Source organism: Camelina sativa, chromosome 13 (genome assembly GCF_030686135.1).
Source record: "Camelina sativa cultivar CO46 ecotype springtype chromosome 13, ASM3068613v1".
NCBI lineage: Eukaryota > Viridiplantae > Streptophyta > Magnoliopsida > Brassicales > Brassicaceae > Camelina > Camelina sativa.
The window spans coordinates 380,254-395,581 of record NC_141892.1 but is presented as its reverse complement, the minus strand read 5'-3'; the positions used below and the strand labels follow the sequence as shown (position 1 = coordinate 395,581).

At 34.0% G+C, this 15,328-nt stretch overlaps 3 protein-coding genes and 1 long non-coding RNA gene across 4 annotated transcripts; 3 read left to right on the top strand and 1 right to left on the bottom strand.

Annotated features, from left to right (window-relative positions):
* Positions 1-644: 644 nt before the first annotated feature.
* Positions 645-2,826, bottom strand: LOC104734189 (protein NRT1/ PTR FAMILY 8.2-like). Its single transcript, XM_087480316.1, has 4 exons — positions 2,695-2,826; positions 2,369-2,586; positions 1,718-2,268; positions 645-1,630 (listed from the first exon to the last, which is right to left on the bottom strand). Exons 1-4 carry the CDS (start codon positions 2,819-2,821, stop codon positions 799-801), a joined length of 1,728 nt encoding a protein of 575 aa, XP_087336442.1. The 5' UTR covers positions 2,822-2,826; the 3' UTR covers positions 645-798.
* Positions 2,163-2,858, top strand: LOC147929077 (uncharacterized). The gene is made up of 2 exons (XR_015577472.1): positions 2,163-2,304; positions 2,379-2,858. It is a non-coding gene; the product is annotated as an uncharacterized LOC147929077 (long non-coding RNA).
* Positions 2,859-4,754: 1,896 nt separating this feature from the next.
* Positions 4,755-7,270, top strand: LOC104734187 (laccase-10). The gene is made up of 6 exons (XM_087480315.1): positions 4,755-4,987; positions 5,116-5,267; positions 5,371-5,615; positions 5,707-5,835; positions 5,949-6,878; positions 7,001-7,270. Exons 1-6 carry the CDS (start codon positions 4,895-4,897, stop codon positions 7,129-7,131), a joined length of 1,680 nt encoding a protein of 559 aa, XP_087336441.1. The 5' UTR covers positions 4,755-4,894; the 3' UTR covers positions 7,132-7,270.
* A 4,006-nt stretch (positions 7,271-11,276) lies between these two features.
* Positions 11,277-12,866, top strand: LOC104734186 (transcription factor DIVARICATA). Its single transcript, XM_010453711.3, has 2 exons — positions 11,277-12,132; positions 12,317-12,866. The coding sequence occupies exons 1-2, from the start codon at positions 11,666-11,668 to the stop codon at positions 12,660-12,662; spliced, it is 813 nt and encodes a 270-aa protein (XP_010452013.1). The 5' UTR covers positions 11,277-11,665; the 3' UTR covers positions 12,663-12,866.
* The last annotated feature ends 2,462 nt before the right edge of the window (positions 12,867-15,328 follow it).

Genomic DNA, 15,328 nt, shown 5'->3' with positions numbered 1-15,328 from the left:
ATACTCTCTTGCCAGCTTAGCTTAAGTTATTGAACAAGTAAATTAGTCGAGGCTCGAGATTAGTTAGGTGATATGTGTAGTCTCTGGCTAGCTGAGCTTGTTCTCTCTGTTTCTTAGCATCTAAACTCAAGCTGCATTCGTATCCTCTTCTTTTTATTTCAGCAACTAGCTAAGTCTGAGTTCGAGCCCTTGCTCTGTGTATGTGTTATCAAGATTGAATCTTTTAAGTAGCTTAAACAAACAACTCTGGGTTTCAAATAAAAATGGTTTTTGCGTGAGCAGCATAAGCATCTAAATGACACACATTGGTCTTGGTGGTTTGAGTAAACATCACTGAGATCTATTGTGTTCCGATGCAAAAGCAAATGTAAAAGTAGCTTGACGTATCAAGCCCAAGTGTTAAGTTTCAAACTTGGGTCTATTAATCAAGTTATATGATCTTTGTTGCCTCATTCTATTTGTTGCTGCCTTTTCCCTTTTGTTTTGCTTCTTCATTCTCTTTTAAAATCAGCCAACTTGTGTTTTCATTGTCCACTGTCTTTTACTCTGTTCAATCCTATGCAGGTTTTTTAAAAGCTTGCATCTGAGTCTCAGAGCGTTTGATCACAGATTCATCACTACTATTCTAGTTGCAACCAAAGAACTCAAGGTGGAACAAGAGAATCTATTCAAATTAATGCCTGTAAATATGTTTCAGTAAGACACAAGTACTAAAGACATTATCAAACAGGCGATTCAGAGTGAAACCATGAAGAAGAAAAATTAAGACATTGCAGACGTCCTGACGTTTATGTATCATCAAAGCGCATGCCCCGACGTTTTCTTGTAAGTGTACCATTTAGCAATCCAAAGGTAGACCAAGAAATTCAAGAAACTCAAACCAGCTAAAAGCCAAAAGAAGTAATCAAGATGACCACGGTTGAGATTTATAGCGATCCAGCCTGGTCTTCCACCTGATCTCGTGACATTAGTGACCACTGTCACCAGCAACGTGCTCAGGTAGTTCCCAAACGCAACCGTGGTGAGCGACAAAGCCGAGCAGAGACTCCTCATAGCATCAGGAGCTTGATCATAGAAGAACTCAAGCTGACCTATAAAAGTGAAAACCTCTGCGCAACCCACGAAAAAATACTGAGGCACTTGCCAGAAGATCGTCATGGGGACAGTCTCTTCCTCGTAAAGATTGTGTGTTCGAACGTAGCTTAACCTTATGACCTCGAGGATTCCCGCAGAGACCATAGAGAAGATAGAGACTACAAGTCCGATTCCCATCCGTTGAAGCTGTGTGAATCCGCGTTCGTGACCTGTGTATTTCCGGGCAAGGGGAACGATTAGCTGGTCATAGACAGGTGTCCAAAAGAGGACACTAAGCGTGTCGAATAAGGAGAGTGATGCGGAAGGGATTTTGAAGTTAGGTCCCATGTGTTGGTCCATTGTGTTGCCTTGTAGTACAAACACAGTGCCCATTTGGCTATAAACCGCAGCAAAGACAATCCCTGTTGCCCAAATCGGTAATAGACGGATCAGTGCTTTGAGCTCTTCTACTTGTGTCACTGTGCATAGCTTCCATGACGACGGAGCTGCTTCTTTGTTGTCACTCTCCGTCTCCACTGCTGCTTTATCAAAGAACCTGAAATGATTTTTAAGTTGATTAAAAAGTTAATCCAACAACAGGAATTACAGTTGGTTGACACTATAAACCAAGCTTTCGCCTTACGTTAATATTTTGGTGTGCTCGAGCTTACGGCTTCCTCGGATACTGCTTTCGGCGTCTTGGTTCTCATAAAGAAGAGATTTATCTTCAGGGACTCTCACTTTAGATTTCCTGCAAGAAGCCACAATGACTTGAAGCATTCTTGTGAGCGGACTTCCTCCTGGTTTCTGCAGCCTATAGAACTTGCTTCCGGCGAAGAAGAACACGACGGAGATAGCCATTGTGACGGTGGGAACACCTAAACCCCAACCCCATCCAACATTCATCTGAATCCAAACGAGAACAGAGGAAGCAATCATTGCACCGACGTTGATCACAAAGTAGAACCAGTTAAAGAAAGAGCTTTTAGACTCTTTCTCTACTTCATCTGTATCATCAAACTGATCAGCACCAAAGGACGAGACACAAGGCTTGATCCCTCCTGTCCCGAGTGCGATCAAGTAAAGAGCTATGAATGTAAGCGCGATTTGACCCCCGGTTGCATGACATGTGTCTCCGCTGCAGGTTGGCGTTAGACCAGGAACCGAAGCTGTCATCGTCAATAGCGTCATTCCCTGGATTAGCACAAAAACAGAGCAAACAGTCTCAAGGTTCTGTGTAATTTAGTTAAACAAAACTTGATTTTTATATTTATTTGTCATATTTTAGATTTACGGCAATGTAGATGGCGACGAAGATAGCTATGGTCCAGTATCGGCCGAGATAAGCATCGGCAACAAAAGCACCGATCAAAGGAGTGGCGTAACATGTTCCGGACCAGTTACTGACACTGGTGGAAGCAGTGACGTTTTCCATATTCATTTGTTTCTCGAGATAGTTCACGAGGTTAGTACTCATTCCATAGTAAGCCAATCTTTCACAGCACTCGGTACCTGCCAGTCAATCATAGATAGATACAATCAAATCGATTTCAAAAACAAAAAATAAAAGTTTTGGTATAAGTTACCAAGAGAATTATTATAAGGTTATGAAAGATATACCGAGAATGAATCTGCAAGCTTTCCAGGTTCCTGTTGTCTTCTTGTTAGCTGGTTTCTTGTAAATGTCAAGAGTTCCATCTAGTGTGTATGTATCCAAATCCATATCCATGTCCTCTCCCTTTGTCATCTTATTCGGTTTCAACAAGTTTCAGCCTGTTAATAAAGAGAATCTAGAAGAGATTACTCAAAAAAAAACTAGAGAGAAACTGTGATCTAATTCATTGAAGAAAATATGAGAATCCCTAAATACGCAAATTATGACTTCTTTGCCAAGTAAAGAATCTACACAACGATATATTTTAATACATCATCTATATATATATATATATATATGCAAACTCCACCAAGAAAACAGAATTGAAGAACCTGGATGATATATATTATGACGATCATTAATCCGATATTAGCCTAATATAATTAGTTTCGATCCCTTCAAATGCATAATTACTAGGAAAACAAAAAAAACAAAAACAAAAACAAAACGCGTTGCAATCTCGACAAAAACATATAACAAAATTCGTGGAGAAATCTACGGATCTGATAAATACGAAAAAACATACTCTCGCAAATTTCGTTTGAATGCAATATTGTTCGATTTGTACAGAGGGAAGATAAAAAAACAAAAATAAATAACAAAGAGATCGATGATCTGTTTCTCGAAAGAACTGTTATACTATACCTAAGGGATATGATAAACTTGTTCGAAAACTTAATACACACGCATTAGCTGGGACTATGTTACGTACATATTGATTTGATGGTATCTAAATGAATTGGTAGCGCGCATTGCTTGATAAAGGTTGTAATGTTCGTTGAGAGAATCATATATATGACGTTACAACCAAAATAGATATAACATGAGGGATCTTTTCGCAAAAAAATGTTTTCACTTCTTTCTATGTTATATTACTTTTTTTTTTTTTTTGGTCAACACTTTCTATGTTATATTACTATCCACGGATGATATTGTATTATCATGGATTTTATTTTTGGTCAAAAATATTATCACCAAGACTGTTGAATGTTTTGGTCAGCCAAAGTCAAGTCAATTAATAAAAATCTTAATGAAGTGAAGAATCTTTTTTATAAATTTAATAGGATCTTTAATCTTGTATGAATTTTTTGCCTCAAGTATAGTTAAATGCTTTATATTTGTTCCCTTACTGACAAAATAGGATGAACTAACTAACTCCACTGATATTTTAACTTTCATTGAAAACGTCAATTCAATTCTGATTACTCCTCCTAATACTGAAAATGATCTATATGGATCAAACATTTAACCCATTGGTTTCTTCTACCCACAGAGAAAGAAAAAAAAACAATCGCACTCAAATATAGGTTGACTACTTTTAAATGTGACCAATAAATTTGTTCGGTTATTGCTTCCAAACAAATATAATCATTTTCTGTTAGATGTTATCTTCCAATCAGATTTCGTGAAAGGTAATTCTCAACCATTTTGTCCACATTATTTTCTTGGAAAGGGTTTAATTTAGATATTCATAGTTAGTTTATATTTGTTACGACCGATATATCATATATGTCATTCATTTTAAAATTATTATTATATTGATTATCGCTTGAAGAAACTGTTGTTTTTCATTAGAATATATTTACACATAATTTTACATAAATGTTTAGATGTGTTTCCAAATTTTATTAGCATTCGATTAGTGTGATTAATTAGAAACTATAGCAATGGTTTTTTTAATCATGATACAAAGGTATATATTTGATTTATTTTTTCATGGTGCTACTTATGATAATTCTTCTACGAAAGTGGTTTTATGCTTCTTTTCCGATGCATATAGTGAATAAATGATAAACTAAGTTTATAAATGACATGATCGGACTAAATAGTATATATATATATATATATATTTTGGAACATATACAAGTTACAAATTGAAACATGAAAACAAGACATTGAGAAGAAAACCAAAAAAAAAAAAAGTGACCAACCTACACTTAGGTTCCAACCCACAAACAAAAATATACTTTCCCTCTAAGCTTTCAATCTTCAGTTTCACCAAACTGACGAAGCACAATAACCCAACATTTTGCATCTTTATAAACCAAATGATCATGAATCATTTTCAAATCACAAAAGAAAGAGAGAAAGTAGAGAAATCAATACAACATCAGAAGAGGAGAGATTATATAACAACTAAAGACAAAAAGGGGCAAAGCTAGAGAAATGGGGTACTTTCCAATTCGAATATTGGTTATTTTCGCATTGATCGCCTTTCCAGCATGTGTCCACGGTGCAATCCGCAAATACACATTCAACGTAAGTTTGATCTCATGAACGTTATTCCCATTCGTGTTGGGTCCAAAAAAAAAATTCGAAAACGTGTAGGAGTTTGGTGTGAATTTTATCAAATAAGAGTACTAAATTGTAATTATCTAAAACTACAGGTGGTAACGAAACAAGTAACGCGGCTTTGTTCGACGAAACAGATCGTTACCGTTAACGGTAAATTTCCTGGACCAACAATTTACGCTAATGAGGACGACACAGTTCTCGTTAACGTCGTTAACAACGTCAAGTATAACGTCTCTATCCATTGGTGAGAACTGAGAAGAATGTTCTGACTTTTTTAAAAATATAAAACTTTCATCCCTTAGTTTTTCGAAACTCACCAAATCGACCTTAAATATTGGTTTTGTAAGGCATGGGATACGACAATTAAGAACCGGTTGGGCAGACGGACCGGCTTACATAACTCAATGTCCAATCAAACCGGGTCACAGCTACGTTTACAATTTCACGGTCACGGGGCAACGTGGTACGCTCTGGTGGCATGCACATGTTCTCTGGCTCCGAGCTACGGTTCATGGTGCCATCGTGATTCTACCTAAACCGGGTCTACCTTACCCGTTCCCTAAACCACACAGAGAAGAAGTCATCATACTAGGTATTTTAATTAATTACAATCAGATAATTATGATACTAAGCGTTAATTTTCATTTTAAAAAATTGGTTAACAATTTGAAATTCTTATATAGGTGAGTGGTGGAAATCTGATACCGAAATGGTTGTTAACGAAGCATTAAAATCCGGTTTAGCACCTAATGTCTCAGATGCTCATGTCATCAACGGTCACCCCGGTCTTGTTCCAAATTGTCCGTCTCAAGGTATATTTTACAAATTCGATTTCGAAGCAAACATTCATGCATATGTTTGATTAACAATGCGATTATGATCTAAGATTATACAATTTTGTTTTGTTTTTATAATAAAAAAAAAGGTAATTTCAAATTAGCGGTGGAGAGCGGGAAAACGTACATGCTACGACTAATAAACGCAGCACTGAACGAAGAGCTCTTCTTTAAAATCGCCGGCCATCGTTTCACCGTCGTGGAAGTTGACGCTGTCTACGTCAAACCTTTCAACACCGACACGATCCTAATCGCTCCCGGTCAAACCACAACCGCCTTAGTCTCCGCTGCTCGTCCCTCCGGTCAATACCTAATCGCAGCCGCTCCTTTCCAAGATTCCGCCGTTGTTGCCGTCGACAACCGCACTGCAACCGCTACCGTTCATTACTCTGGCACGCTCTCTGCCACACCCACCAAAACTACTTCGCCGCCGCCTCAAAACGCTACTTCTGTTGCAAACTCGTTCGTTAATTCTCTTCGGAGTCTCAATTCAAACACGTATCCGGCTAACGTTCCGATCAACGTTGATCACGATCTGTTGTTTACCGTTGGGTTAGGAATCAACAGGTGTCACAGCTGCAAAGCCGGGAACTTCTCACGTGTCGTTGCGGCGATAAACAACATCACGTTCAAGATGCCTACAACAGCTTTGCTTCAAGCGCATTACTTTAACCTAACCGGAGTATACACAACCGATTTTCCTGGTAAACCGAGACGGTTTTTCGATTTTACCGGAAAACCGCCTTCGAATTTAGCAACCATGAAGGCTACAAAGCTTTACAAGCTTCCATACAATTCCACAGTGCAAGTTGTTTTGCAAGATACCGGAAACGTGGCGCCGGAGAACCATCCCATTCATCTCCATGGGTTTAACTTCTTTGTGGTTGGTTTAGGAACTGGGAATTACAATTCCAAGAAAGATTCTAAGAAGTTTAATCTTGTTGATCCGGTGGAGAGGAACACCGTCGGTGTACCTTCTGGTGGTTGGGCGGCGATTAGATTCAGAGCAGATAATCCAGGTACATTTATCTAATTATCTAACAAAATCAAAATACGATATTAGTTAGTATCTATTATTTGTGTATATTAATCTAAATGTTACAATGTATGACAATGACTATGAATACATATGTGGTGACAGGGGTTTGGTTTATGCATTGCCATTTAGAGGTACACACCACATGGGGACTAAAGATGGCTTTCTTGGTTGAAAATGGGAAAGGCCCAAACCAATCAATTCTTCCTCCACCAAGTGATCTCCCAAAATGTTGAAAACTTTATTATTAGTTTTTTGATGATTCGATCAATTCTTTTCTTGACATTTTTAAACTTTATATGTTTATGCTCAAGCAAATTGTCAACAAAGTCAATGTATGATTGTGTTAGCTTTTAATGAAAGGTTGAAAACAAACGTCTTTTTTTAACGCACCAACTTTTTTTACAGCTGAAAAATTGAGTACTTTAAACACTTGTTGTTAATACATGCGGTAAATCCCCAAACAAAAGAAAAAAAAAGTTTAAAACGTAATACCATACTGAAAAAAAGAAAAAAAAATTGTCCGGATCAAAAAATTTGTTGAACTAATTTAAAGACAAGACTGAAGTTAATGATCGGCTAGTTGGTAACACATAATATAACGTTTCTAAATTTTTCATAATATCAAGACTGAAGTTAGTGATCACTAATATAATGTATTACTATCATATACTATAATAAATGAGAACAGTTGATCATATGTTGAGAGCAGTTGATCTATCATCATTTGTACTTACGAAACATCCTATACCAAAATGACCATTAAGTTGAAATAATTTGACATTATTGGTGCCCACGAAATCTTGTGACATTCCTATGATGATTTCGGCAAGACCACCATAGCCTTAATTTGACTGCTCTGATACGTAACTAGCAAAGTGGATAACTATGATTTCGTCAATTAAAATTCTTTTGAACGCCGCATAAAGTATCTTTTTGTTGCCCACTTTGAGCCCATTGACCATTCAGGGAATGGACTTTTCACAAGCCCTGGCGAACATGACAAATTCTTTGTTCATTTCAAATGATTATTTAATAGTTTATGTTACATAAATACGTTTTTTTAAAATTTGTACGAAAATTATAAAAAATTCCTTTAATTATGGTTTTATAGCTTTTTTAGTTCCTTCATTAGTTTTTTACTGTTCAACAAATGCAAGAAAACTTACCTATTATTTATTATATTATTTATATTCATTATTAAAATAAATATTATTCGAAATGATTAATCAAAAACTAAAAATGCTTTTTCGAGATGATTGATGAAGTCATATATGAAAAATGATTAAATAATACCAGTATAAGTGAGACCAAAACCTAACTTATATATATTTACAATTCACAATAATTTGGTTATTATAAATTAATATAAACATATTATATGCATATATATATATATATGTTAATTAACTATATACTGATAAATGATATATGATTAATATAATATTAAGAACTGAACAGAAATTACAAAAATAGTTACATAATAATTTCATGTGAATTATTTATCTTAAAATGAATAAAAACTAAAAGCAAAATACGCCACATATCTTAAAGATGACAAATAGAATTAAAAATAAAATTATACATCTTGATGTTCATAATATATGAATAATATATATGTAGTATTAATATCCCAAAAAAATTAAGAACAGTATAGATGATAGAAAAGTTAAATATTTCATTATCATATTTTAAAGCAAAAATATCATATATATATATATATAGATATATATCATATCTTACATATATATATCATACACATGTTGAACTTCTTATAAAATAATAGGATATGCTACACACATGTTGAAATCTTACATAAAGTATATAAGAATTACAAAAATGCAATAATTAAATATTAATATCTTTTATTATTTTTTTCTATTTTTAATTGTCATTAATCATTCATTAGAATGCTATAAATACTATGGAGGTGAAAAAAATAACATAAACACAAATAAATAATTGCAATTAACTAAAATTTACTACCTTAAAATATGGATATGATTATAAATATGAGAGTTACAAAATATTTGATAGAATATGTAAATTAATACAATATGTGAAAAATTCATAAAAATAAATTTATTGCTAATAAAAAACTGATTTTTTGGTTTGAATATAAAATTTTGAAATTACTATAAATATAAATATATGACAAGTCACAAGAAAAAGTGCTAGAAGACTGGGAAATCGATCATCCACGCAGATTGAGATACAGAGATCTCTACGTAACCACGGATGGATTCAAGGAGAATAGGATTATCGGAACTATATATGGTGAGGCCAAAGAAGAACTTAATATATAAGATATATATCTAGACTAAGGAATATTACAATTGCATAGGGTTAATATATATATCTAGTCTAAGCAATATTACAAGCATAATATATTAACCCGACAGCAAATTTACCTCATTCTGATGTTTTGTAAACTAGATATATATATTAACCCTGATGTTCTTATGCAAATAATATTTGGAACTTAATATCAACTAAAGTTTAAAGAGAACGTGTCTACCAATGATACGATAAACTACATAAAAACAAAACAAAAGAGGTTACTTTCTTTTCTTCCAAAAAGTCGATATCAACGCAGAATTCATCTGTCGTTGAATTCGGTTGAGTGAGTGGTTGCAATGTCGCATTTTCAATTAATAAAAGAAAGAAAAGAATACTCGTAATAAAATCGAGAGAAATGAAATAAAATGAAGCAAGAGTAATAAATTTGACAGAAAAAGAAGTAATTTTGCTAATTATAGTAAGAGAATCTTGCTAAATATGGTATTCAAAGAAGTCACTATCTGTCGAACAGAAACTTGTGTCTGCTACTAATCAGCAGATGACACTTACAGTTTTACGCTTCATCATGCATGTGAGTGACACTATGCGACTTTAAATTTGTGTTGGATCCCTTTCATCCCGTCCCTACCACATTTTATTACCCCCTCTTGACTATGTATATTAATCTTATAATTCTTTTAATTTTGTGTATAATCGAAATATCCAACTTTCATTCTTCATGAGTGATTTATGTTTGGCTACCGAGGGAGAATCTAGATTAATGTATTGTAGATTAAGCCGTCTATCGTGATCCATTGGATCGTGTATTGCATATAGTTAGATGTTTTTGTTAGGTATTACGAAAGACAAATTACATGAGTTTTACGACTGTTGGTTATAATAATTGGTTGCACTGCTTTATACTTTTACCAGTTTCATATTATATAATTTGGCTATAAGTGGAGCTGTGGTACCGTCCACATGAGGTGCTGTGAGACATTAATATTATAAACTTTTAACGATATGAAGCGCGCCCGACACTTGCATTCTTCGTATTATCTTTACATGTACGAATACTATATGATTGACAAATACTAAATTGAAATACTATATGAAAATATCTTTGCTGGTTGGTTGCCACCCACAGCTCTCTTCCAAATTTTATATCTTTAAAGGTTATGTTCACCACCTAACCCATTTATACAACGGTTCTAAAGTTTATGTTCATTTAAAAAATGAAGAAGTAATAATATATTGGATAGTATACCATCGAACTCCTCGCTTTATTCGCATAATCGCATCTTTTCATTCGGCAAAGGAATCTAAAATCCATAATGACAAAAAAAAGATAGGAGTCCATAGATTAGTTGGTCCAGTTAGTCAATCCCTAGTTAATATTGTGTGTATTGGACATTTTATCAAATTTATGTTTGGTTGGATAAAAACACTTATTACCATTTTCTTTATTTTCATCGTTTGTAATTTTATAAACTTATAAAGTACAAATACGCAATATATTTTTTAATGATGGAATATTCCACTTGTCTTTGTATATTTGCTTAGCTTATGGTTGTTGTTATTATATATGTGAGTAATTAATGTGTACTAAGTTTAAATATTGAATGGGCTATTTCGTGTTGACAAAAAAGAAAAAAAGCTGTCATAGTTAAAATATTGTTTAGACTTTAGATTAAACAACGAATAAAGAACCGGCCAAAGCGAAACCATTGAACAGTCATTTTCTGATCTTTCTCATTTGATTGGTTAGACTTTCTTCGTCATAAAATAAAAATTGTGTTAACACTTTTTCATCATATATCGACACGTGCATTTGGTTAGTCTTAATCCCATATCAATTTTATGTGATATAACAAACATAATAGCGTAAAACAAATACAGTGCTCATAATCAAAATGATAAGCCATACAATAAGCGTATTTATCTGACCTAAAGTTTAAAAATTAAAAAATAGCATATAAGAAACATTTACCAGGGAGTTGTCATATATCTATTGGCCAGCTTAGATTTCAACTACAATAAAAAAAAATATTAAATGATTTTACATAGGCGAAACAAAACAAAATAAGAAATATCTCTGGTTAAATCATATGTCTAACTTTTTTCCTCCATGTTTTTTTTTCTTTACTTTTTTTCTACACCTTTCCTTGTTGAATGTATTATTCCTATTGATCATCACGTGAAATGTAGAAAATAATAAAAAAAGCAAAATCCACTTTTTATTTTTTTTCCTTTTCGTTTACGACCAAAGAGATCCACTTTATGCTCTGTTTATTTTTCTTCATGTAATAATTTTCTCCACAAAATTTCTAAAATTAAAAGTCGTTTTGGTCACTTGAGACACACACCAACACAGTCAATCAAAAAGCCATTTTGATTCTCTCTTCTTCACTCTCCCCTCCTCTCCTCTCTCTGTTTTAGAAAACCTCTTTTTAATTTCAACGAAATAAACAGAGGAGGAGCTAAGCAGCTATGTCGTCGTCGACGATGAACAGAGGAATCGATATGTTTTCACCAGAGAGTACAAACTGGATCTTTCAAGGAGTCAGAGAAGCCACGTGGACGGCGGAGGAGAACAAACGGTTCGAGAGAGCTCTGGCCTTTCTTGACGACAAAGACAATCCAGAGAGCTGGTTAACGATCGCCGCCTTGATCCCTGGCAAAACCGTAGCTGACGTCATGCAACGGTACAAGGAGCTAGAGGATGACGTCAGCGACATCGACGCCGGACTCATCCCCATTCCTGGCTACGGCGGCGACGCTTCCTCCGGTGCAAACAGTGACTATTTCTTTGGTCTTGAAAACTCCGGCCACGGTTACGGTTATGACTACGTCGTAGGAGGAAAGAGGAGTTCGCCGGCGATGACTGATTGTTTTAGGCCTCCGATACCGGAAAAGGAGCGGAAGAAAGGTGTCCCGTGGACTGAGGATGAACACCGGTAAAACACTCTATCTTAATCTTCTCTTCTTAAACTAGTTCTTGTTGTTTTCTAATTTATGTCTTCTTTTTTTTTGTAACTTCTTTTCTCTAATTCTTTTAGTTAAAGTTTTAATGTTTACTTGATTTGTTTTTTTTACCTTATGTGAAGTTACTTAATTTTTTTGTTTGTTTGGTTTGGGCAGACGATTTCTAATGGGTTTGAAGAAATATGGAAAAGGAGATTGGAGAAACATAGCGAAAAACTTTGTGACAAGTCGAACGCCTACGCAAGTCGCTTCGCATGCTCAGAAATATTTCCTTCGACAGCTCACAGACTGTAAAGACAAAAGAAGGTCAAGCATTCACGATATCACCACTGTTAACATCCCTGACGCAGATGCAACCACCGCATCCGCTCCCACAACACTCTCTTCTACTCCGACGACCAATTCTTCTTTCGACGTTTTCCACCAGCCAAATCCTCATCACGGTTTCGCGTTTGCGCCTGCGTCTAGCTATTATTATAACGCGTTTCCGCAGTGGAGTTAAATCACTTAAGATTCTAGAGTACTACGTCGTCTCGTATAAATTTCTTATATATATTTTCTACGTACATATTACCTATAAATATGCAGGATTGTTGTAAATATTTGTAAGAAAAAGTTTGTGTGGTTGTGCTGTGTTTCATATATTAGGTTTTGGTTGGTTGTAATTTTCAGTTTCACGAGTTTATAATACCAATATTGACCTACATACGCATAATTTGTTTATAACCTTATAGGCATAATTAAGTAAATATTATATTCTTTGAAATTCATATAGTATTATTACCGTTGACTTCAATGTCAAAGCTTGGTGTGAGTCGCTTTTCTTCCCGACAACTTAGGATTAGTTCGAATCAGCATCTAATTCAGTTTGTTATTGTCCAAAAATCCAAATTAAAATAAACTGGCGAAGTATCTGACTATTTATATACTTTTTCAGTTTTTTTGTTTGCTTCATATTCTTCTTCCCATGACTTCGCAGATCGTTCAACACAGAAGAATTATATTCCATTTTCGTGGTTCCATATTACGTCCAATTATTTATCGAATAACTTTGTTTGGATTTCACCTTTTGGTATATAATTACAATTTTTGCATTATCTTATATACTAGTTTATATCAACTATAAAATGAAACAGTAAGAAATGTTATAAAAGCAAATATATTAAAAAGTTTGAATTTACGCCTAATTTTCCCATACTATATATTATATTGTGGTATAGTTCTCTGTGTTTAATTGAAATCAGATCATACCGGAATTTACTAATACCTGACGAGTGTTGCATGCGTCTCAAATATTTGGAGCTTCCAAAACTTGATGAAATAAGTAATACAACAAAACAAAATACTGATGGAAACAAGGTTAGATGGATCACATGCCCACGCACAAAAAAAAACAAGATGGGCTTTTATGTAAGTAAGCCCAAAAGAGAAGAAATAGTGAATGCCCATTCAACTGTGGTCTTAATAAGACCCTTAAAAATTTTAAATTACAATATAAGTCCCTTATTTGTTTTGTTTGATTCATATTACGTACAAAACTCTTAAAAATAGATATCTAAAAGCTACTAGTACGTACGACGAAGTTTTTAACTTTTGATCTAAAACAAAACATTGATTTTTAAAACCAGTGGCCTGTTTCGTAGTTCGTACAAAACACTGTAAAGCCAAAATTTATAATCGTGGTGAGACCCAATCATATCGTTGCGTGTAAGTTGTAACGAAACACAAACTCTATATATCCTAAAAAAAGTCATGATAATAAAGAACGATTCTTATTTTCTTGGCATTTAGAAGAAGAGGCCGAACCACGCTTTCCATATCTTCTTCAACTGAGCGAGACTTCCATAGCCGTACCTAAAACTGACAAAAGTGGATAAAGCAAGTACACTTCCGTTGTCTTTTCAACACAAAAGAAGATATAAACCCGTTGAAAGAATTCTATAATTTTATAAAACATTAATCTAAATAAATTAATCAGAATAAGAGCACACTTTTGTCGGGGAAAATTCAAATTTGTATGAAAGCCTCCTAACAATGAAGTAGTTAATTTATAAGATTCATACATTTAGACGTGCACCTGATATGATTACTTATATATCAGCAGGTAGGCTACATTTAAAAAGAAAAAAAAAAAAAGGAACAGTCTAAATTAAAAGTATATACCAAATCAACTATACATATTGTTTTTGTTGGGGTGAAATGTAAAGTATATAACGCGCGCACACAAAGTCATGCAGATCCAACAAAAGAGGTTGTAGCCGCCTTTGTAAAATTGTTATGAGTGTCACCGTGCACTAATCTTAGATATTATTAATTATCTTGCTTTTATATCTAATATTCTAAGTTATTCATCAAATCATTAATAACCTTTGAATCCTACCGTTCATAATTTTGACAGTCGAAGTTGAGAACATAATAAATTAGTTTATTCCGTTACGGAAATGTTAATATAAGATTTGTATTTTTTATGAAATGTTTACAAGATAAAATCATAGAAAACATGTATGGGGTAGTGCTGTGAATTAACCTTCCAACAGGTCTTGTTGTCGGGATAGGATATAAGAAGGAAGAGAGCAATTAACAATGAAACAAATAATCAAAGACCACATTTTTTCCTTTGTCACTCAAACAATACATGTTCTTTGTACCAGCTTGTGTTTTTTTTAATCAAACCGGTTCTAAGGGTAGTTTCGTCATTGACCATACCAATGACGTGGCTTCCGCATCAGATGATTCGCTTTTAGTTATAACCTCCGAAAATAATTTCACTAAACATATAAATAATTGTGTACCTGATTAATTATGCTTTAAATAGTTTAGCATGTTGTGCGGTGGACGTAGGTTGGACTCTGAATCACAAACCCCCCGCAGACAATTATGTAATTAACTATTATAAACATTAAACCATAACATTTTCAAATACACAAACTACTGTATTGAAAAACAAATAAAAATAAAAGCGAGGGTTACTACTATTAAAAGTTTCATATTGAAGAAGATATGTGGAGTTAAATTAAGCAAAATTTACAAGTTTTTTAGTCGTTAATTGATTTGAGATACTATATGAATTAATATATGTACCATGTACTTAATGAGTGGAAATTAGGGGGTCACATGCATGCATTATATACGCGTCATTCAATGATTAGCAGACATTAATTAATAAAT